Source organism: Prunus persica, chromosome G3 (genome assembly GCF_000346465.2).
Source record: "Prunus persica cultivar Lovell chromosome G3, Prunus_persica_NCBIv2, whole genome shotgun sequence".
In the NCBI taxonomy this organism is placed as follows: Eukaryota; Viridiplantae; Streptophyta; class Magnoliopsida; order Rosales; family Rosaceae; genus Prunus; species Prunus persica.
Genome location: NC_034011.1, coordinates 11,868,271 through 11,890,673, shown reverse-complemented (window position 1 = coordinate 11,890,673; position 22,403 = coordinate 11,868,271). Strand labels below are relative to the sequence as shown.

The 22,403-nt window shown below is 37.1% G+C and overlaps 5 protein-coding genes across 7 annotated transcripts in view; 2 read left to right on the top strand and 3 right to left on the bottom strand.

The window, feature by feature from the left end:
• On the top strand, nt 224–2,723 carry LOC109948024 (zinc finger MYM-type protein 1-like). Its single transcript, XM_020559922.1, has 2 exons — nt 224–1,649; nt 1,737–2,723. Exons 1-2 carry the CDS (start codon nt 224–226, stop codon nt 2,615–2,617), a joined length of 2,307 nt encoding a protein of 768 aa, XP_020415511.1. The 3' UTR covers nt 2,618–2,723.
• Nucleotides 3,916–8,137, bottom strand: LOC18780118 (putative pentatricopeptide repeat-containing protein At5g08490). The gene has a single exon (XM_020558945.1). It carries the CDS (start codon nt 7,835–7,837, stop codon nt 5,171–5,173), a length of 2,667 nt encoding a protein of 888 aa, XP_020414534.1. The 5' UTR covers nt 7,838–8,137; the 3' UTR covers nt 3,916–5,170.
• LOC18780963 (transcription factor VOZ1) lies at nt 8,619–13,087 on the top strand. 3 transcript variants are annotated; one of them, XM_020559329.1, is made up of 6 exons: nt 8,619–8,865; nt 8,953–9,023; nt 9,876–10,121; nt 10,238–10,399; nt 11,494–11,920; nt 12,142–13,087. In XM_020559329.1, exons 3-6 carry the CDS (start codon nt 9,897–9,899, stop codon nt 12,615–12,617), a joined length of 1,290 nt encoding a protein of 429 aa, XP_020414918.1. In that variant the 5' UTR covers nt 8,619–8,865; nt 8,953–9,023; nt 9,876–9,896; the 3' UTR covers nt 12,618–13,087. The 3 variants fall into 3 exon arrangements, with proteins under 3 accessions (XP_020414918.1, XP_020414917.1, XP_007211619.1); XM_020559328.1 differs by having other exon boundaries at nt 8,621–8,865; nt 8,959–9,023; nt 11,416–11,920; XM_007211557.2 differs by having other exon boundaries at nt 8,621–8,865; nt 11,416–11,920.
• LOC18778408 (arogenate dehydrogenase 1, chloroplastic) lies at nt 13,488–15,472 on the bottom strand. The gene is made up of 2 exons (XM_007212950.2): nt 14,933–15,472; nt 13,488–14,714 (listed from the first exon to the last, which is right to left on the bottom strand). The coding sequence occupies exons 1-2, from the start codon at nt 15,328–15,330 to the stop codon at nt 13,820–13,822; spliced, it is 1,293 nt and encodes a 430-aa protein (XP_007213012.2). The 5' UTR covers nt 15,331–15,472; the 3' UTR covers nt 13,488–13,819.
• The window catches only part of LOC18779762 (acyl-coenzyme A oxidase 3, peroxisomal), a 5,565-nt gene continuing 1,021 nt past the window's right edge, over nt 17,860–22,403 (bottom strand). The window contains exons 2-13 of the mRNA XM_007213729.2: nt 22,075–22,192; nt 21,872–21,979; nt 21,505–21,677; nt 21,296–21,395; nt 21,126–21,200; nt 20,868–20,998; nt 20,267–20,402; nt 20,067–20,186; nt 19,179–19,325; nt 18,960–19,064; nt 18,770–18,871; nt 17,860–18,301 (exon numbers count right to left, since the gene is read on the bottom strand). Coding sequence (XP_007213791.2) covers nt 18,053–18,301; nt 18,770–18,871; nt 18,960–19,064; nt 19,179–19,325; nt 20,067–20,186; nt 20,267–20,402; nt 20,868–20,998; nt 21,126–21,200; nt 21,296–21,395; nt 21,505–21,677; nt 21,872–21,979; nt 22,075–22,192 — 1,564 coding nt within the window. The 3' untranslated portion in view covers nt 17,860–18,052. The remainder of the gene's footprint in view (nt 18,302–18,769; nt 18,872–18,959; nt 19,065–19,178; nt 19,326–20,066; nt 20,187–20,266; nt 20,403–20,867; nt 20,999–21,125; nt 21,201–21,295; nt 21,396–21,504; nt 21,678–21,871; nt 21,980–22,074; nt 22,193–22,403) is intronic.

The window sequence follows — 22,403 nt, the reverse complement described above, 5'->3', positions numbered from 1 at the left end:
TATGTAATTAGATTGTATATGCTTTAGTTAGATTATATCTTGGTATATTGGATTAGTTTTTGTGTTTGTTAATTACTGAAGATTCTTGTATATTTTTGTTTTATTGGTTGTTGTGATTTTATTTTGGTTGTTTGAATAAATTAGGGATTTTTTTTAAATAGATTTTATTTGTATTTGTTAGTTAGATTGTATGCTTTATTGATTATTTCTACCCAAACAGGTTATGGAACGATATTTTAAGAGAAAGTTTTCATCAACTACCTCTAGTTCAGATAATGTGGGTAGTTCAAGTGTAAGAGATGTGGGTATTTCAAGAGATGTGGTGGGTAGTTCGAAAGAAAGTGAGTTGCAAGATGTATTGGCTAATCTTCCTGCAGACCCTGGACTTCGACCTCAAATGTTGGATTATGATCCTAACATTCGAGACGAAGTTCGAAGAGCATATCTACAGAAGGGTCCATGTCAACCTAAGGATCACACATTTCCACAAACCGATCTTTCAGGGTATGATCGACGCTTTAATGTCAAGTGGTTTGATGAGTTTGACTGGTTGGAGTACAGTATTAGTAAAGATGCTGCATTTTGCCTTTATTGTTATCTCTTCAAATCCAATTTCAAAATTGGTCAAGGCTGTAGCGATGTCTTCACCGAGGTGGGTTTTACAAATTGGAAGAAGAAAGATAAAATTAGGCAACATGTTGGAGGTGTTGGGAGTGTTCATAATCAATCTAGACAATATTGTGTGGATCTTATGAATCAAAAGCAACACATCCAAACAGTTTTGATAAAGCAATCAGACCAAGCTCGCATTGATTATCGTATTTGCTTGACAGCTTCTCTTGATTGTGTGAGATTTTTGTTGAAGCAAGGTCTTCCTTTTCGTGGCAATGATGAGAGTGACACTTCAAACAACAAGGGGAATTATGTAGAACTCTTACAATTTCTTGATGATCATGATGAGAAAGTTAAGGCTGTTGTGTTAGAAAATGCTCCAGGGAATCTGAAGCTCATAGCTCCAACAATTCAAAAAGATCTTGTGAATGCTTGTGCAACTGAAACTATTAAGAAAATCATTAAGGATATGTATGGTGCCTTCTTCTCCTTATTAGTTGATGAATCACGTGATATATCAGTCAAAGAACAAATGGCGGTGGTGTTTCGTTATGTGGACAAAAGAGGGTATGTAATTGAAAGGTTTGTGGGCATTCAACATGTTAGGGACACTACATCAAACTCACTAAAAGAGGCTATTGACACATTGTTTTCAAGAGAAGAATTGAGCATTTCCATGCTAAGAGGACAAGGATATGATGGAGCTAGTAATATGAAGGGTGAGTTCAATGGTCTTAAAACACAGATTTTGAGAGAAAATCCTTATGCCTATTATATTCATTGTTTTGCACATCAACTTCAATTAGCTCTTGTGGCTGTGGCAAAGGGAAATGCTGATGTTGCAACTTTCTTCACATCTTGCAATAGCTTGGTTAATATTGTTGGAGCATCGTGTAGGCGACGTGACATGCTTAGAGATCAACTACAGAAGAATATTACAGAAGCTCTTGAAAATGATGATCTTCCAACAGGGCGAGGCTTAAATCAAGAAACTTCTCTCAAGCGTGCCGGTGATACACGTTGGAACTCACATTATGGTACGTTACTTAGTATCATTTCCATGTTCAAATCTGTGGTGAAAGTGCTTAAATTGATTATTGAGGATGGCTCCACTGATAATATAGGTGAAGCAAATAGGTCTTTGAGAGAAATACAATCTTTTGAGTTTGTATTTCACCTATTTTTTATGAGATCTTTATTGGGAGCCACAAATGATTTGTCACAAGCATTACAAAGAAAAGACCAAGATATTGGGAATGCAATGTCTTTAGTCAAAGATTGCAAGGACACACTACAAGATATGAGAGATAATGGATTTGAAGCCTTGCTTGATCAAGTATTTTCCTTTTGTGGCAAACATGATATTGAGGTTCCAAGTATGGATGATGCATATGTAGCTCAGTGGAGATCACATCGCAGAGCTCCTAGAATAACACAAATCCATCATTATCGTGTGGACATCTTCATTCAAATCATTGAGTGGCAACTTGCAGAATTAAATCATCGCTTTAGTGAGGTAAATACTGAGTTGCTTATTTGTTTGGCATGTTTGAGTCCGAATGATTCATTCATAGCTTTTGACAAACAAAAGCTTCTTCGTTTTGCTGAATTTTATCCTCAAGAATTTACACCCCGAGACCTCTTGGCACTTGAAGATCAACTTGGGATTTATATTCATCATATGCGTACGAGAAGCGAATTTTCTCAATTGAAAGGGATTGGTGCCCTTGCAAGAAAAATGGTGGAGAAAGGGTTGCATAGAACATTTAATTATGTCTATTTGCTTCTGACATTAGCCTTAACTTTACCAGTTGCAACTGCTTCAGTGGAGAGAGCATTTTCTGCTATGAATGTTATCAAAGGTCCACTTCGCAACCGAATGGGAGATCAATGGTTGAGTGATAGCTTACTTGTTTATATTGAGAAAGACGTGTTTGTTTGTATTGATAATGAAACTATAATGGGACGTTTTCAGAATATGAAAACTCGTCGTGGACAATTGTAATGTGGTTTTTTCTATTAATTATGAATTATAAATTATCGTTTCATTTTTATGGGTTTATTTTGTATAGAAAGTTTTTACCCTTTTACACGTTGACCCCTGCAAGGAAAATTCCTGGATCCGTCCCTGAAGATGAGAGAACATAAAATTTGCTAAAAACAAAACAGAGAAGAGGAGAGAAAATGGAGAAGAAGAGATGAGAGAAATTTTTCGAAAAAAATAGAGAAGAAGAAAGAAAATTGAGGAGAAGAAGAAAGAAAATGGAGAATAAGAGGAGAGAAAATTTTAGAAAAAAACAGAGAAGATGGGAGAAATTTTTTGAAAAGAAAAGAAAAGTAGACAAAAGAAGAGGAGAGAAAATGGAGAAGAAGAAGATAAAAGAGATGTAGAGGGGAAGAAGAAGAAAGAGATGCAGAGAGGTTTGTCCAAAATGAAAAAAGAGATGCAGAGAGGAAGAAAGAGATGGAAGAAAGAGATGGAGAGAGAAGAAAAGTAAAAAAAATATTTAAAATTCAAAAAAAAAAAAAATAGTCCTAGTCCAATCAAACATACACCAAATACTATACAAGTGTTATCCAGCTTATGCCAAGCCAAGCCAATCTAAGACAGTACCAATACTTAATCCAGTCCATGACAATCCCCCGTACCAAACCACCCCATATAATCCAAGAGATCAGAACTGTTATAAATAAACATAATTTTTTGGGAGATTGCAGTAATTCTTTATTGTTCATTTTCTAATGTATGCTTTAGTATATTTTTAGATTTATTGGTCTTTAAATTTTATTATGATATATAATAATGTTAGTGCAACACAAAAATCACACGTCATGTCAATGTGATTTGCATTAAAAATGTGTAAATTATGTAATATAATAAATTCTTTAGAGATTTGCAAAACATCATCCGAGATTTTATTTTTTTTTGGGTGAAAAACGAAATACAATTACAAAGATCCTCGAAGGATCTGAAAACCAAACAAGTCAAACAGTAATCCATATAAAACATCAAAACGGAAATTAGTAAACCAAATACAAGAAATAATATACAAATGTTACTTCTTGGCAAGAGTATCGACCATATTTGCTTCCAGAAAGATATGCTTGATCAACACCTGAGGAACAAATTGTAGTAGACGCCAAATGTCCTCAACAAGAGATCTGATATTCTAGGGAGGTGCTTGAGCTTGGATGGATATTCATTAAAGATATTGGGGGAGAGAGGAATTGAACCTATGACGTCGGATGCAGGGATAAATGCTCGTAACCACTTGAGCTACGGGCCACTTGCTTGGATGGGTATTCTTTGAATTGATTATATCTTGTTATTCCAACTAAAGTAAAGGAATGTTCTTTCTTCTTTTTTTCTTTTTCTTTTTTCCTGATACAAGAAAGACAGGATTTCCATAACAAATTTCCCATATTTGGTTTCCAGCAAGTAGTTAAAAGAATATATGTTGGAGGCTCGAGTTTTTATACTGCAGCCTTGCTGGCATCAATTGGAACCTTTGCCCAAATAAGAGGCAATGATCCTTGCAGAATTAGAAGTAGGACAATGCTTGTGCTTAGAAGTATGGCTCTGGGGACTCGCTTGCGTGCTGAGACATTCCCAGTTTGAAGCATATTTTGTATTGACATTCCCAGTTTGAAGCCACTCGAACAAATTCAAAACAAACTCCAACCAAGCATTTGCCTCATAAAAGATGGCTTCATATTCTACAAGGATTCCTAGGTCGAAAGATCCACGGATCATGTATAGAGAATCCTTAGAATGTTTTCATTCCTGACCTTAGAGGATCCATTTTCTTCTAGATACATGAAGATGATTTGAATTCAAACTCCTCATGGAAGAAAGTTTGGCGTCTTCTTTGCCAGTTGAGTATTTTCTGGGTGGCAGGCAGCGGGCCTTGAAAAACATATTGGCTGGGTAAATGCCTTCCCCTCTTAGGCATAGGCCGGCCATTCTAGGGAGCATGTCTGTAGTACGAACTTGACCTCAGCGTAGTGTTCAACAGAGAGATAGTCCTTAAATGCGTGCCTAAGAATTCTTAAACATGTGTCTTCTTTCTGTAAGCATGTGGCCATTATGCGAATTACTGGCGAATTAGTACACAAGCCACAGCCTATGCTTCTCCCATTGGAATGGTGAAAAGAATCTACGCAGGTGAAAGACGTAAGAATCATACCCATGTTCCAGACTCAGTGAGAGCTGCATGTAAGCTCTTAGTGAGATTTACCACCAAGGAACAAACCAATGAACTCACATCCACATGACATAAGTTAACTTGTTTTTAGTTCATATGAAGTGATGCCAGCTGATCGGCTCGGCTCAAGTGGGCCGTCGGTCAAATGAAAGTCACGCTTATCCAAGATTTGAGATTTTTCTGAAGCAGCAGCAAAGCACCCCATATGCTTTCATGAAACTGGCATAACAAATTGGGTTTGACCGCCGAACAAAAGTATCATGTATGGAGCAGTCAAGTAGAATGCTGAATCTAAATGCCAACCTAACAGAAAGATTCTGCATTCAGAAACCTAGGCATTGACAAAGTATTGTTTAAACTGGCTCTTTCATTTGTTGGTCCAATGCACTTAATGTACTGTAGATAATGCTTCTTTCTGGATGGGACCAGTCTCCAGCCATAAAAAGGTTCTTCCTCCTCTCCACCTCTATCCAGCTGCATCCCGCTGGCTTTTTTATGTCTCTAGTTCTCATCATCCTTCTTACCTCCATGACCCCATCCCATCTAGCTTCTGCTGCATATAGATTTGACATAACCACATAGTTCCCAATATTATTAGCTTCAATTTCAAAGAGATGATCTGCCACAACACGGCCCAATTCCACCTCATGATGAGTCCTGCAAGCACCCAGCAGAGTTCCCCATATGTTAGCATTAGCTTCAATAGGCATCCTCGACACAAAAGAAAATGCATCCTCAATTCGTCCACCTCTAGCAAGGAGATCCACCACACAAGCATACTGTTCCATTGTTGGTTTGACCCCATGAATCTCTTCTATTGAATAAAATATCTTCAACCCTTCATTCACCAGGCCAGCATGACTGCAAGCTGATAAAACAGCAGTAATAATAACATTATCTGGCTTGACACCCAAGTCCAGCATATGAAAGAAGACCTTCAGTGCTTCTTCTCCCCTACCATGCATGGCAAACCCACCAACCATAGCTGTAAACATAACCAGATCCTTGTGCAGGCTTGACTGAAAAAGCTTATAAGCACATACTATGGAACCACATTTTGCATACATATCTAACAGAGCTCCCTTCAAGCACAAGTCATCAAGACATGCTCTCACCACATATCCATGACACTGCCTCAGCAGGTGGACTGAGGCCATTTGAGCAGATACAGGAAGGAGGCTCATAATGGTCATCGCATCAGGCTTCATTCCTTGAGCTTGTAACTCAAGGAACAGGCTGAGAGCTTGAGCAGGACAATCATTTTCAGCATAAGCTCGAACCATTAGATTCCAAGTGGTGAGATCTGTTTCAGACATGCTGTTAAATATGATATATGCATCATCGCGTGACCCACAATTTACATAAGCTGAAATCATTGAATTGCAAGTAACCAAATTCCTTTTACCCAATAAACTCTGAAAAATGTTGAATGCATACTTCATGTTACCACATTTGGCATATGCATCCAGGATTGCATTTGCAATAGTAGGCTCAATATTATCACACAAAAACCCAGCCCTAATTGAGTAGCTATGAATTTCTTTAACCTTTCCTACTCTCAAAATTGCAGCACAAAATTGTATTATGGTCAAGATGGTTATATGGTCAGGCCTCATGCCGTCCCTTAGCATATCATCTAATAGGTTGAGGAACTCTGTACTATGCCCAATCTCTGCGAAGGCAACTAGCATGGTATTCCATGATATCAAATCTCTCCTCAAAATCATCAAAAAAGTCTTGAAAGCTGCTTCTATTTTGTAGCATTTTGAATAAAAACTAACCATGGCATTTCCAACCGCTGTTGCCTCAAATAGGCTAGGATGTCGAAGAATGTACCCATGGATCTTTTTCCCCACCTCCAAGTTTTGTAAATGTGCACAAGCAGGAAGAATGCTGACTACACTTACAGAATCCGGCCTGATCATCTGCAGAGCGAGTAATTTTCCAAACAACTCCAATGCTTTTGACCACTCACGATTTGATGCATATCCTGCAATAATTGCATTCCATGAAACCAAATCTCTTGATTTCATCCTGTGGAACAAGGATTCTGCTTCTTGCATTCGTCCAAGTTGTAAATAGAAACTTACCAAAGCATTGCACACCGAAACATCTGCTGCCAATTCATTCCGGCGCAGCACATAACAATGGATCTCTCTCCCAGAGCAGTAGGCAACGTCTTTATCTAAAGAAGCACAAACGGCCAGAATATTTGCAATAGTTGCATAATTTGGTTCCACTGGTCCTTTGAGCATCCAACTGAATAACTTGTATGCATCATTTATGAAACTATTTTCTGCAAACCCTGCAATTATTGCATTCCATGAAACGACATCTTTGTCAGTAATGCTATTAAACACAGCATAGGCATCACCAGAAACTAGCCCACATTTTGAATACATTGATATAAGAGCATTTCCAACAAGGACATCTTTTTCCAGTCCAGATTTCATCACATAAGAGTGCACGCTCTTCCCTGCATGCAAATCCCCTAACCGAGCACACACAGGTAGAAAGATAGCAATGGTAACAGAAGTGGGTTTAGCCTTCCCATCTACACGCATTTCATGAAACAATCTCATTACCTCAGCATCATAATTTCGAGATGCAGAAAACCCAGATAAGACAATGTTCCAAATGACAGGATCCGAGTAACCCATTTGACCAAAAAGTGTTTTGCAGTCACCCAATGCAGCACATTTGGCATACATGTTAAGCAGTGCTTTAGAGATAGAGTGGCAGGAAAGATGGCCTTGTTTGACAACATAACCATGAAGAGCTTTCCCAAAGTTGATGGCTAAGAGGGCAGCACAGGATTTGAGAATGGCTGATAATACTTGGTAATTGGGTTTAAACCCAGACGAACTTTGACAACTTTGAAGGAGAAGATACAACGTTTCATTACGTCTGACATGTATGCTGTAGCTCCTGATTATGTTGTGAAATCTGGTTGAAGCATATCCACAAACAGCTCTCGTGCATCTTTGATTTTTGTCGGAAACGTTAAAAAATTTCAGCATTCTAATCTAAACGAGTGAAACTAACTTCAAGCTTTACGACTCTCCATTCAAAATAGTCTTCAGAAAAAAACAACAAAAATGAGGTCTTCCGTTTTTAGCGGTGGCTTCGGTTGGTTTGGCTGGCGGTCAGCTGTGCCAGTGACGAGTGCTATTTGTCTTTTTCGGAAAATCGCCCAAACTACACTTTGTTAATCAAAAGGAAAAGGGAAGGGGAAATTATCAAAAAATCCCTAAAATACGAATTACTCCTAAATCGGTCTTTCATATTTTCACTAAGGTCGACAAATAATAACCAAAATACTCTCCTTGCCGACAACCAACCACAAGGAAGCTGAAGGGGAGGTGTCCACTTCCCCTCCTCCCCTCCATCATATGAGTGAGTCTATATGACATCTTTGTTGCCATGTCATTAGTTAACAGACTTGTTAATAAAAAGATTGACGGCATGTATGAAAGTTATAAGAAAATCAACTTTGTGTATGTGACTGAAATGAAAAAATTTGATGTATCGAACTCTAAAAGTCGGTAAACTTTACTGTAGTAAAGTGAAATTACCTTTTTTTGTTTTTTTCAATTTTAAGATTTTACTTTGTTTTTTATGTCTTTAATATTTATTTTTAAAATGAATGACTTCTTAATAATTTGTTGACTAAATTACCCCTCTACAACTAAGAGATCTTAATAAAAAATGACAAAAATTGAAGATTATCTTTGAATTACTTCAAATTGAGACTATAAGAATAAAATTGACTAAATTAAAATGATAGGACCAAAATGATAAAAATGACAAATTAGGAGAATCAAAAGTAACGTTTTGCTATAACAAAAAACAAAAAACAAAAAATGTACTCTATACAAGTTACTCACTTGAAAAAAGTCGTTAAAGTCAGAATTGATACACCCATTAGGGTTGGGTCATTCTCTCCTCCATTTCGAGTCGCTCCTCTCCTTCTTCCATCTCGATTACAGCGGCTCCTCCTCTCCAGCGGACAATTTCCTCCGGCTGCATCTCCTCTCCTCTCCAACGGGTAAGCCTCCTTCTCCCTTCTTCTACCTCCTTAAATCTCTCTCTCTCTCTCTCTCTCTTAATTCGATTTTCTTCTAAATTTTCTCAGTCTTAGTGCCGTGTCTCAGTCCTCTCCAACGGGACAATTTCCGGCGGCAGATCTTCTCTCCTTTCCAACGGGTAAGCCTCCTTCTTCTCCTTCTTCTATGTCCTTAAATCTCTTTTTCTTAACTCGATTTTCTGTTATCTCTTTAACTAATTCTTGTAGTTCTCTATGATAGGAGAGGGCCGAATTGTAGTAATTTTTTTCTTTCGTCATTCGAAAAACATAATTTTGTGTTCGTTTGAATCCAGAGTTAATGCTTTTGCCTTCATCCTTATGTAAAGTGTTTTTGAATAGTCTATTGCCTAGAAATTATTTTATTGTCTTTTCCTCATATTGCATATATCTTTAAAGATGTAAATGTAAAACCATGTCTTTTCCTCATATTGCTTATATTGCCTTTAAATATGTAAAACCTTGTTTACTCAATCCATGTTTACTACGAGTCGGAACCCAAAAGTCTGCAAAACATTCAGGTAAAATTGGCGTTAGTTTCTGTGCTTCTCTATGCTTTTGGTTTTCCATTCTAGTTTTTAGGTCATTCTCATGATCTAATTTCACAACACCGCCAACCACACCCGCTGATTTTTTGATCTTCAATTCGTCATCCTCTATTTTGTTTTTTTCGATTTATTTTCTGGTCATGAATTCAGCTTTGGCATCTTTATTTGTTGTTTGGTGGGTGCGTAAAGAATAGAAGGAAAATAGTGGAAAAGAAGAACACTTTTTCTTCATTGCAATTTGTTGAACAAGGTTTTTTTTAGTGGAAAAAGCAGCCAATCACTGTTGTTGAGTTTGGGTTTTGGGAAGGGATTGAAACACTGAACAGGGTGATGCAGTTTCTCAGCAACCCATCACTGTCTTAGTTGAAATCAATGAATCATTGCATTCTGGGGTTTTTTTTTATTTATTTTTTTTTTTTTTGGTAGGGATTTGAGGAGAGAGTAGCAATGCTCAAGGGCTCCAAGGGCAAGTGTGAGTCTCCATCTCACAAGCTCTTGAAGGAAAAAACAAAGACTCGATTGGAAGACCTTCAAGGGATGCTCACCAATGTTCAGGCTGCCAAGAAAGAGAGTGGAACTGATGACATTGTAATCTTGATGGAACAAGCGAATCAGATGGTTCGGGAGTGGAGGGCCGAACTCAATGAGCCGTCCCCAGCATCTTCTCTACTGGTGCGTTTCCTAATTTGGTGGCCGCACCAATTTTCCGCTTTGTATTCTGTGTTCTGTATCTTTTCTGTGAACTAGTGTTAGGTAGGTATATAAAATTTTATATGCGAATTCTGTAGGGAGGTAGCCTTGGATCATTTTGCGAGGAGGAGTTAGCTCGGGTCTTGAAACACTTAGATGAGGAAGATGATGCAACAAGTCAGTTAAAGCAATTGCCACCATCTATGCCAGAATCCGATCTTCTAAACCTTCATTCGAGTAATATGTTGGCATTTAAAGAGGTGTATATTTTGCCCTGTTGTTAATGTTATGTGTATATGACTGTTGTGCTGTATCAGCTAACTTTTCATTTGAAGTTCTTCTTTATGTGTTGTCATTTGGTCAACATAGTTTTCCCATTCTGTTTTGGAATGATTGTAAGGAAAAGAGATTTTCAGCTAAATTTGACGCTCTAGATTTCTTTGACTTGTGAAAATAATGATTACATGTCATATACCTCTCCCGACAACCAAATAGATTAAGATTTCTTCCTTCTTCTTTCTTGGATTGTAACTGTTGATTGTCATCCTTTTTTATAACATCTTTTGCACTTCACACGCTTTTGGTATTGTTGGAGTACCCAGAATTTGATTTTAATAAAAAGGTTTTGCTCTTATTCATTGATTTGTCAGTATCATTTTATTTGATTTTATAAATTAAATTTGGTAAAGCTAATGGTCTTTGCTGTTTTCATACATATTCTGAGTGGTAGCTTATTTAACACCCTTATATTTTAGATGTCAGGATACTTGATTCAACTTTCCATTAGTTTATACAGTACAGCTTGATTCCTATCTACAGATATATTTTTTTGTTCTTTTTCTTTTTCATTAATTGACTTTGCAATTGTCTTATTCAAATCTTTTTAGTAATAATTAAAAATCCTTTATTTTTAATGTTCATATGCTCGAAGAGGTGAATAATGCTCTAATGCAAGTGACCTGTAGTTTACTGAAGAAGTACATTTGTAATATTCGGGATATTTGGTGCAAGTTTCCAATATTTTTTTTAAAGTCGAATGTGATACTTCCCGTATTGGTTGCTTTGGCATGTAATTAATTATGAATGCTGGTAGTTCACCCAAAGTGTGTGGCCGTGGAAAAGAATATAAAAACCATGAATAACTTAAGCATATGATTTACTTTAGTATGATCGCAGAATGTAGTCTTGACAGTATGCTGTTGTTCGGAATGTAAGGGTAGGTATACTTGCTTCATGATTGAATATTCACGATCTCCCTGTGTGACCAACTTTTCAGGAATTTTTTGTTTCTAAGGAACCTGAAGAAGATATATTTCAAGGATTTGACCAATGCTACACTGCTTCCAATTTGCAGAATACAATGGTTGATAACTCAGATTTAACTACTCAATTAAAATATCATCACTTTGATTTTCATGAAGACTTAGATGAAGGGCTTTTCATTGAGGGCAACAATATCACGCAGTCTGAAGAGGATGTTGTGCCAAATGTTCTGCCAGATATATGTCCTCCAGTATCTGCTTTCTTGGGGCCAAAATGTGCTTTTTGGGAGTGTTCCAGGCCTGCATCAAATAGGTGCCAGAACTTTTGCAGTAGTGGTCATGCTCTTTTGGCACTAAATGAAGGTCTTCTTGGAAGGCCTCCAATTTTGCGACCTGGAGGCATTGCTTTGAAGGATAGTTCACTTTTTGCCGCACTTAATGCTAAGACACAGGGGAAGGATGTGGGAATCCCCAATTGTGAAGGGGCTGCTACTCTAAAATGTCCATGGAATGCTCCTGGTTAGCTGGCATACTCTTTTTTTTTTTTCCTCAATTTTTTATTTTCCTTTTTGGTTTAGCTTGTTCGTTATCCTCCATGAACATTTACCGCATCACTCACTACAATGAACCTATTTATATTTCTGTTTGGTTTCTTTTTCCTGTTGGCAGTCATTCTTTGGTTCATTATGATGTAGCTTGTTATCTTCTTATTTTTGACTGATTTGCTTTCAATATTGCAGAGCTATTTGATCTTTCCTTTCTTGATGGTGAAACGATTAGGGAGTGGCTTTTTTTTGGCAAGCCTAGAAGGGCCTTTGAGAGTGGAAATAGAAAGCAGAGGTCATTGCCAGACTATAATGGGCGTGGTTGGCATGAATCAAGAAAACAGGTTATGAAGGAATTTGGGGGGCACAAAAGGTCCTATTATATGGACCCACAGCCTTCAAGCGATAGAGAGTGGCATTTGTTTGAATATGAGGTCAACAACTCAGATGCCTGTGCACTATATAGGTTGGAGCTCAAGTTTGGCAGTGCAAAGAAAAGTTCCAAAGGAAAAGTATCAAGTGATCCGCTTGCTGATCTGCAGAAGAAGATGGGAAGGCTCACTGCAGAGGTTCCTACAGATGATGCAAGCAATGTTAAGGGGAAAGCTAGCACAAAGGCTGATGCTGGAAATATTTTTTCTTCTCATAATCAGACAACATCAACTACCTAAACCCTGATATTTTGGAAATGTACATTTTGCTGAAATTCAAATTACTACATTCGCCAAAACCTCGAGTGTTGTGGTTCATGCAATCATATCGCCACAAATATGACCGACTGTTATGGTACTTAGTTGGGAAAACTTGCCTGCATGTAAGAAGAATCTAACATTCTAGTTTGTCGAGTTTCCGCTGTGTATTGACGTATTGTTTGTGCTATTCTTCCTTTTTTGGGTGATGAGCGGACCTAGTGTCTTGATGCTGTCAAGTTCTCCTGCGCTATGCTAGATGGTTGCAAACTGCCTCAACTTCACTTCAGGAAGATCTTAACCATTGGGGTAAGGTCGACAATGATGCCAATAATTTATTAAATATAGTGTACAGCCTGCTAAAATTACAGTAAATTTGTGATAATGTACATAAATGCTATTTCCTTCTGTGTTTAATGCTGGTTGTATTGCGAGTTTTTAGTTTTTATTTATTTGTTTATTATTATTATTTTTTTCTGTAATTTTCTGGGAGACGAAAACTTATGTCAGCCACTTTGAATACAAATGAGTAGCGTAAGAAAAATATCTTTAGGATAACTCGCTATATTTTTTAAAGCATGTGAAAGGAAGAAATGAAAACGAAGGTAGTTCATCCAAAAAAATAAAAAATAACTAAAGAGAAAAGTAGAAGATGAATGATTTACGAAATGGTGTGATATCTTGTCAACACCATATAATTTATACATCATAATTCCCTCAAAATGAAAAAGCATTCACCTCTACATTGATTTTCTCCAACATATACTAGATTTAATGACTTATCAAATTTAATCCAATTCTAGGTATCAAACTTCAGTGGATTGAATTGGACTTGATAACTCACTAGATTCAAACTCAAAATTGAATGAGATTGGATTTAATAACTCAGTTGAATGAGAATGGATTTAATAACCCAGTAGATTTAGCGTCTTTTTTTGAAACAAATTTCGACTGCTGTAACGTTAGGAATGCTTTAAATCCCAATTCCACTGCCAGTTGAAGCATTATACACTCAACTAAGGTTTTCAGACCCAAAAAAAAAAACTAACACTTAAAGGAAGCAAAATGGAGCTTCCAATTACTATTTTACTCTAACAAACGATACAACACATCTCCAAGTCAGCAGCAAAATGGAGGGGCAATTTGAACTCACTCGTGCCTTCAGATAACGGTCAATGTCTTCTTTACTGCATAACTTGAGACTTATCTGGTGTTTCCTCAAAAATTTGATTATGAATAACACCATGCAAACGCCTAAAAAGTTGCTTCTTTAATGATTCAAAAGCCATGTCCAACATTTTTAGCTGTTCCATTGCATTCATATTGTACAGGAACAACCCATAGTAGAGATCAAAGCTATCTCCTGCCGTAGTCTCCACCAAACTCAACAAAGTCTTGTAACCATTTGTGTCGACTGCTGTCGATTTCAAACCCAACTTTCCCAGAACCCTGCCCACAGTGTGTGTAATGAACTGTGACTCTGCTGCATGCATATCATGTTCTGCGCAAGACATTTCAACCATTTTGCACCCTTCCCGTGCAAATATGTCCAGAAATTTGTTGCACCGTGACACTCTTGATTCGTCACCTCCGACCCTGACCTTGTCATAAACAAAAGGAAGACCATTCCACCCATTTTTTCCACTCTCTGGTCCAAACATAGGATGCGTACAGAGTATATCACAATCCAGCGGCAAATTTTGAAGTAACAGATTTCTTGGAAATTCTTTTACCGAAAGGACATCAACAAACAAAGTATTCTTCTTCAACCTTTGCAATGGCAATGACCTAAGGACTTTCTCAGTTGAAAGAATGGAAGTACAAATCAGTACTACTTCTGGACGATTTTCGAAAAGATCCTCTGCATTGGAGAAGTATGAAACCCCTAATTTTTGAGCCACATTGGGGTAATCCGATCGAGAGTAGGCTAGAACTAAATGGCCTTGACGCACCATTGTTTTAGCGAGGAACTGACCGAAGTTTCCAAAACCAACAATTGCAATCTTGAGCCTTGATTTGTCAACAAAACGATCTGAAATCTGCGCCTTGTGGTCCTGTGGCTGAGCAGCATTCTGCCATCTGAAAAATACAAGTAAAATTATTTGTTAACAAATCACTGACATTAGCTACAAAAGTTTTAAAGTAGCAACATGTATCTTCTTTTATAGTAAGAAAATTATCATAAGATCTCTAATCCTTTAACAAATTTCTAATTATAAGATCTTTTATATTACTGTTGTTTTGGATCTGATATTTCTTTTGGTTTTGTTTATTACAAAAGGTCATTGGAACTTTACCCCATAGCTTTTGATGTTGAAGAAGATACCAATGCAGTTCCATTTTGATCTTCCTGCAAAGGTGCTGCTACTTTATCTGCATTTCCATTGCCAAACAATTGGTTTCCCACAAACTGGTGCAAATACCCAAAAAGCTGATTCTTCAGGGCATCAAAAGCCAAGCCCAACCTCTCCAATATCTCCAAAGCATTTTCGTGGTGCATAAACAACTCATAATACAAATCAAAGCTATCCCCAGAAGATGTATTCTCCACCAAACCCAACAATGCCTCATACCCTGTTGTATTTATCGGCGTAGACTCCAATTTCAACGCCCCCAACACCCTCCCAACTGTGAGAGTGATAAACTGAGAAGCCGCCGCGTAATTGTGGTGCTCAGCACAGCTCATCTCCATCATTCTAATTCTAAACTCCTGTTTCTCAAAAGTGCTTAAGATCTCGTGGCATTATGAAATCCCCAAAGTGAATAGCGGCGATTTTGATTTTGAGGGCTATGGGCTTGAGAAATAGTTAAGTCTTTAGGAGTTGCACGGAGTAGGAGAGAGGGTGTTTCGTTTTTTTTTAAGTCCCAGCCGCCAACGTATGCAGCACGGACATTCCATCAGGCTGAAGCCTCCACGTGTGTACACGTGTATACACCCTAAACCCTTTACGCCTCGTACACGGCTTGAATATGGGTCAACGATCAAGACAATTTTGAACACGGTCAACAAAAGTCAAGACACTACAAGGACCATTTTGGAAATTTAAAAACAAAAACTGGAGTCACAACATAGTTATTGAAACAGTTGTGAGCATATTTGAAATATTTTTACAAGTGGGCTTTTCTTCTCTCCCAGCCAGCTGCATCTTTCATGAAAAAACTCATCTTTTCTTCTCTCCCCCTCTCCTCATATTCTTTCTTCTCATCTTATTTTAAATTATTTGACATATCAATAAATGCTTACGAACTACTCTAGGTGAGGCGAGGGTCTGATTTATTTATCAGTTTTATCAGATTTCTGGCTTCAATTTTTTGTTTAATATTTTTTTTCTTTGTTCCTTTGTAGCAGAGCTGATATTTTTGGTTGACTAAAGATATTAATAACAATTTGGTCGTGCAAGAAGCATCTTTTTGAGTAGGTAATTCATTCACTTTGTTTCGTTTTTTTTTTCTTTTTTATGCTTAGCCAATTCTTATTTTATGAGGTGGGAAATCTTTTTATGTGTTAATAAATATGTATATAGTGCTTTATTGTGTTTAGGGAACGATGAGTAATGCTAATTCAAAGGAGGCCTCCTCTCATGCTCAATCATATTTTGTGGTGCATTAATTATTATGTATAAAGACCCAAACCTAAAATTCACATGTAATTAGTAATTTATTATGCGGAAAGACAATTTTGCCCTTTGACTCACTTATGAACTCAACGTTGACTTTTTGACTGAAAAGGAATTTGACAATTCCACATTATATATATACTTGTTTTGACAGGTGTAAAGATTTTGGTATTGAGCCAGATACAAGGGAAACTCTGCCGGTTTTTCGGTAGAAGTCAACCTTGTTATTTTTATCATGTTTTGTATAGAAGGGCAAATAGGTCATTTGTGCCCGACATTCGCCAGGTGTCGGACACGCACAGGGTTTGGCTCGGATTCCAAAGTGGAATTTGGATCAGGTCCTGTCAACTTTGTTTTGTTTTGTTGTATTATGACATTAAAGTATTGAGTATGAATTATTTTTAATATAAAGTATATACCATTATAATTTTATTAAGATTTATTATTATTTTAATTGTCGTGTCCTAGCCGTGTCAGTGTCCTAGTTTTTTGAGATTTTCCGCCTCGTTATGTCATTGTGTCGCGTTTTCATGTCCCCTTATCCGTGTCCGTGCAACATAACCACCAACTCTCATTCTCATTAGCTTGTATAATTATCTAATATTATTTGTAGGAGCATTCTCCAATAAGTATTTAAGTTAAGAATTTGTTACATACTTCTAATCTCAACCGTTAGATTGCATATAAGAGACTACCAACACATTTAATGAATGCAATCCAATGCCCAAGATTAGAAGTGTGTAACCAATCCTTAACATAAAATATTTATTGGAGAATCTCTCATTATTTGTATATTAGGAAAGACGGTTTGCCAACGCGTCTAGCATAGTGAAAAACAGTATGTACTTGCAGACTAGTGGTCTCAGATTCGAACCATCATAACACTTTGATACGTATAAAAAAATCTATCTCCACCTTCCTAACTTTGGCCTAAAAAAGAAAAAGAAAAAGTGGGAGAGCTTTTGGTCTTAGAAAATGAAAAATCATAATGCTTACCAACCATTCTCTCTACTATGTCCCATGTACTTACCAAACAAATTTGACCAAATTATGATTTTGAACAATTTTTTTTAGGACCTTTCTTATTGAGAGGAGGCATAACATACTAAACTCTCACACACTACACGGATATTAGAACTCGAACCCAGAACCCAGGACTTTTCCTGGGGAAGCAATAGCTCCAAACAACTATACTAGTAGATGCTTTGCAGATTTTAAACACTAAGGTAAATACATCTACTTTATTAATTATTACAATTTAATGACAATAGTTTTTGTTGTCAAAGTTAGGAAGGGGAGAGAGGGTGGTAGAAAACTAACACACACGAGTACCATGAGGGCTTGAACACAGAACCACTTGAGAGCACACCAAAGACTTGTGCCAATCCAACTAACACCCCCATTGGTTTTAATCACAATAGTTTAATTTCATGCATGGCATTTTGATTCCAAGTTTGCAACTTTTTGAACCACATTGACTAAAGGGGAAACCTGCAAGTTGCGTGATAAATTCGACAGAATCCAAAATACTTCATATGACAGAGTCACGATAGTTTGGTTTGATTGACGTAGCTGGAACAGCAGAAATTGCTTCATCATACTTAATGTGATGAAAAATATAAGGAACGAACACATTTATTATTAAATGATTTTGGAGTTGATGCCATCTATAATTTATAAAATTAAAAGACATACAGGATTACTTATTAATTACACAACTAATTCTAACAGTTCCGCACATGAAATGCGTTTTCTTCAATTAAAAATGAGGGATAAGGGAGGGATAAACTGAGACTTGTGCTAGTGCTGAACTGAAGACCACGAATTTGCATCAATCCAGTTAAAAGCTATAGGACTCAAAAAAGCATCAGGGATGCCAAAGGAACTGACCAAGGCAAGTGCATGTGGTCGCAGTTCACCACACAGTCTGCTTACTTCTTTCCTCACAGCAGCAACATTATCAGTTGATAAGTACCCAAATCGGAGGAATGCCGGGTCTTCTTCCAGGCAAATCAATGCATACATGGACCTCAACATAGCTAAGACATTCTGCAGCCGAAACGAATATGTAATCAATAACTGGATTTATTTCACCTTCTCAAAATAATTTTATAGCTTCTGGAAATTGATTAGTAACAGACATTTCATACAGGAAAGTATTCCAAACATTACAATGGGGAAAGTAACTTCAAAATAGACAGCCTACTAAGAAACTCTAATTTAATTCTCCTGTCAACTCAATCGTCAGGCTGCAAAAGAAGTAAGGCAGATTGTTGATTTCTGATGGAACATGAAGCATGATTTTTTTATTTTTTTTGACTCAGACAGAAAAAAACCTGAGCATATGTTCTATTTCCCATCTATGAATCTAAACCCCTTTCCAACCCATCTCCCACTCAAAGCCAATTTATGACAGCATATCCTACTCCTTTAGTCATAGGAGATTCAGATCTTCAGACTAAATCATCAACAAGTGTCAAGTCAGACACAATGTCAAAAACAGTTGCTACGAGTTACCTTCAATGAACCAGAAGGTACACCTGCCTCAGCATCTAGGAGGGCTTGCAATATTGTTCGATCTGAGAAAGCTCTGCCCAGATCTTGGGCAAGTTGATAACTCTGGTACAGGAAAAAGTGAAGAAAATTGTGAGTGTAGAGAGAGAGAGAAAGAGTAGAGTAGTTTCCGTGAAGGGAAGACACCGCTCACCAGAATGACGGAGTATTCTTTGCTTTCTCCCTGTTTTTGACGTTCTGACACTTCCATAGCAAAGCGATTCAGTAGATCTCGCTCTCTTAAGCAGAAAGCATCCATCTGATGTAGACAAGAAGTTACAATATTTAAAGTTTTATCGATCAACTAATGTAAAAAGCAATGCATCCAATAGGATTTGAAGATGCACCAAGTGTTTGAAAAAAATTAGATCACCTGGAATTGGCTACTCTGGAGGGTAGAACTTGTAAGTTGAGATGGAATGACAGGACAAGGTTTATTCATGTGTTCTAATCCCAAAGCTTTAAATGGTTTACTTCTCTTGTGAGCTGCTATATACTCTGCAAGAAGTGCTTTGCTGACCTGAGTTAAAACCCAAAAATTTCCACTGCTTTAGATAGAATTCTGATGAATGGTAAAAGTCACAAACAATACTTTTTTTTTTTCAGAGACTAAATGAATGCTTATCTACTATAATATTGCCACCAATTATCCCTACGTCCATTAAATCTTTGATAACATGCTTATATAATGGACCATTGCCATCATTTATCCATAGGTCCATTAAATCTTAGATAAGTATATCCTTACTCCCTACTCAAATAAAATATTACCTGAGGAGATTCAAATTACAAAAACATTTTACCATTGATGATACATGGGTTGATCCACTCTATAATTGCATGTTAACTGGGCAACATAGAAAAACGACGGGTATAGTGACAATTTCTAAGTTTATAACAAAACAGTTACACAAACTAGCCAAAATTCAGCGTGGTGTTCGCTGAACCTAGGCAAGAAAACGTACACACACACATATATATGTTACCTTACTGGCACGTTGTTTTATGCAAAAATAGATAATCAATTTCAAAGTAATAAATTGGACTGGACATAATATAATGTCCATCCAAGAAGGCCATCCCTATTCTAAAGTTAAGTACATGTCAAAAGTCTATTATAAAACAAGTTTTGCACACACCACAGCTCACATCAGATGTTTTATTTTATTTTTGAGAAAAATTTTCTTCAGTTTCTAGCAATTCATATCTCAACAGAAAAGACATTGCATTTTGAAAAGAAGACTATAATACTTGACGCTACCTGCTGCATCAGAACATTGTTGTCCCCCTCAAAAGTGGACTGCACATCATATTCACCTTTGAGAGGACCGATACGGTTTTCAGTCTTCAGACCTTGCCCTCCGCAGGCTTCGCGGCATTCCTGATATTTATGTCAACAACTTTCAGCAAGGCCAAATATAACAATAACTTTAACTTGCATTTTAGATTCCAGTTCCTGACCTGAAGAGTTCGCATGTTATGCCAGGTCAGTGTAGCCTTGAATGCACTAGAAACAACATGGATGGTTTTGCTCAACTCAGGCGTCCGCTTAACGTAGATCATTTTTAAGTGATTTGCAGCAAAACTCATAGCATATCTGAAGCACATGAGGAATTAAAATATTAGTAAGAACACAGGATTAAAAAAAGTGGCTTGTATGCTTAATGGAACAACATTTCACAGTGCCAATAATTTGACCACCAATAGTTGACCATTTGTACCAAATTTTACTGAAGGGATCAGGAAGCACGGGATCTAGGAGAAAAATATCTATTATTTACTAATTTTATTTAAAACACGTGACACCAAAAATAAAGCAACTTCAGGAATTTGTCTGAACCATCAGTTTTGTTACAAAAGTAGCAAATACACTAGTAAGTTGACTGTATCCACCATCTAAGAGCATGAAATCTATTATAGAAACTGTGATGGGAAAAGAATTTAATTGGAAACGAAAATCCAATGATTTTACACTGACAGTATCGATTTGACTCATGCACAAGAAGTTATTCCAACAAGTTCCTATTAAACTGAGACACGAAAAATGCCACAGAATTCTTACGTCTTTGCAAGAAGAGGCAAAAGCCGCTGTTGATGACTAGGGTAGTCGAGCAATAGGACTTCAGGCCCTTTTGGCGTAACAGAAAAGGCCCGCCTTGTCAGTGAGTACCTTATGGCTATTGCTAAACTTATCTGATCAGAGGGAAATAAATAATTCTATCAATTATGAAAATTCTGGTAAGAGATATCTGCAATCCCTAACCCTAAAAATACGTAGACGCAAGAATGATTAATTGTCACCATGCTTATGACCAATTACCTGTGATGATAAAATTGCACCAACTGCTATTGTTACACGACCAGATGTTAATGGAGCCAAGAATGCTGCAAATCTCTGAATGACAAGAAAAAAACAGAGGATGATAAAAGGAGAGAACTTCTTTGGCTAAACAAAAGGAAGACATATATATCCATCTTGAATAGAACTACCTGATCTGGGTCTTTTATTGCACTCAGATATTGCCCATCTGGAGAAACATCAGCCACTGAATTTAACAAATTTTCCCTGGGGATTCGAACGTTGTCAAACCTGAAAACACATTTCTAAATCCTCTAAGTCACACGTTGTTGAAACTTACAGAAATCTGTAATTGACATTAATAGTGAAATGAAATGAAAACTAGAAACATGAACCTTACCATATTCGACCATTATCAACACCATTTAACCCAATTTTATGACCACAGTCAGCAATACGAATGTTTGGACAGATGTTACCATTTGCATCCCGGATCTGGGCTATAAAAGCATGGACACCATGGTTTTTCCCAGATATATTGAGTTGTGAAAAGACTATTGTGTGTGTGGCATGCTAACCATCAACAACAAAAGCACTATATCAGTGTACAGACAGCACAGGAGGAGGAATTTTATAAGGAATTGAGCAGTGATGTGAAGTATAATTAAGGGCAAGAAATTAAAAAAAAAAATGCACATTTTTTAATGTGATGATCCTTGCATTATAAAAAAGACAGAGACGGGAAAAAAAAAAAGGGTGATCCTTACATTAGCTGCTCCTCCAATCCAATACTTCTGAGCTGATTCACAAGGAGTATTAATGACAAATTCTCCAGTATTTGAATCATAAGTGGTGACTGTTTCAATTCCTCGAACCTGAAAACATCAGTGAAAACTTAGCAAAAGAGTATGCAAACATCCATCTACAGGCCTGAGAATGCAGACCAAATGACTGAACAGCCTCAACATACATTACTCCCATGCCCCAACTCTGACATTGCAAAGCAACCCTTGATTGTATAATTCTCGGTGTCCCTCAGCCACTTGTCGTGATGGCGCTTTGTGCCGAAAAACTGAATGGCACCACCCCTGAAATTCATCAATGAACATAAAACCTAATAATAAATGAACTCCTTCCTTGACATTCCAACCAAATCAACAAATTAGCCACTTTTGTAGAGGTCAAAGGTTAGTTCCCATTATACCAAATAAAAAATTCACTCTTTCAATAAAAAATAATGCCATTCAACTTCAATTGCTTGGTGTTTGATTTCAGTTTTCTTGTGGTCCTCCCCTCCCC

Bases quoted from the DNA above. Each gene is read 5' to 3' on its own strand.
- LOC109948024 (XM_020559922.1), top strand. From the start codon at position 224: ATGGAACGATATTTTAAGAGAAAGTTTTCATCAACTACCTCTAGTTCA. The intron at 1,650-1,736 runs GTACGTTACTTA...CTGATAATATAG, and splicing joins ACGTTGGAACTCACATTATG to GTGAAGCAAATAGGTCTTTG.
- LOC18780118 (XM_020558945.1), bottom strand. From the start codon at position 7,837: ATGCTGAAATTTTTTAACGTTTCCGACAAAAATCAAAGATGCACGAGA.
- LOC18780963 (XM_020559328.1), top strand. From the start codon at position 9,897: ATGCTCAAGGGCTCCAAGGGCAAGTGTGAGTCTCCATCTCACAAGCTC. The intron at 10,400-11,415 runs GTGTATATTTTG...CCAACTTTTCAG, and splicing joins ATATGTTGGCATTTAAAGAG to GAATTTTTTGTTTCTAAGGA. The intron at 11,921-12,141 runs GTTAGCTGGCAT...TCAATATTGCAG, and splicing joins ATGTCCATGGAATGCTCCTG to AGCTATTTGATCTTTCCTTT.
- LOC18778408 (XM_007212950.2), bottom strand. From the start codon at position 15,330: ATGATGGAGATGAGCTGTGCTGAGCACCACAATTACGCGGCGGCTTCT. The intron at 14,715-14,932 runs GTAAAGTTCCAA...TGTATTTTTCAG, and splicing joins TCAACATCAAAAGCTATGGG to ATGGCAGAATGCTGCTCAGC.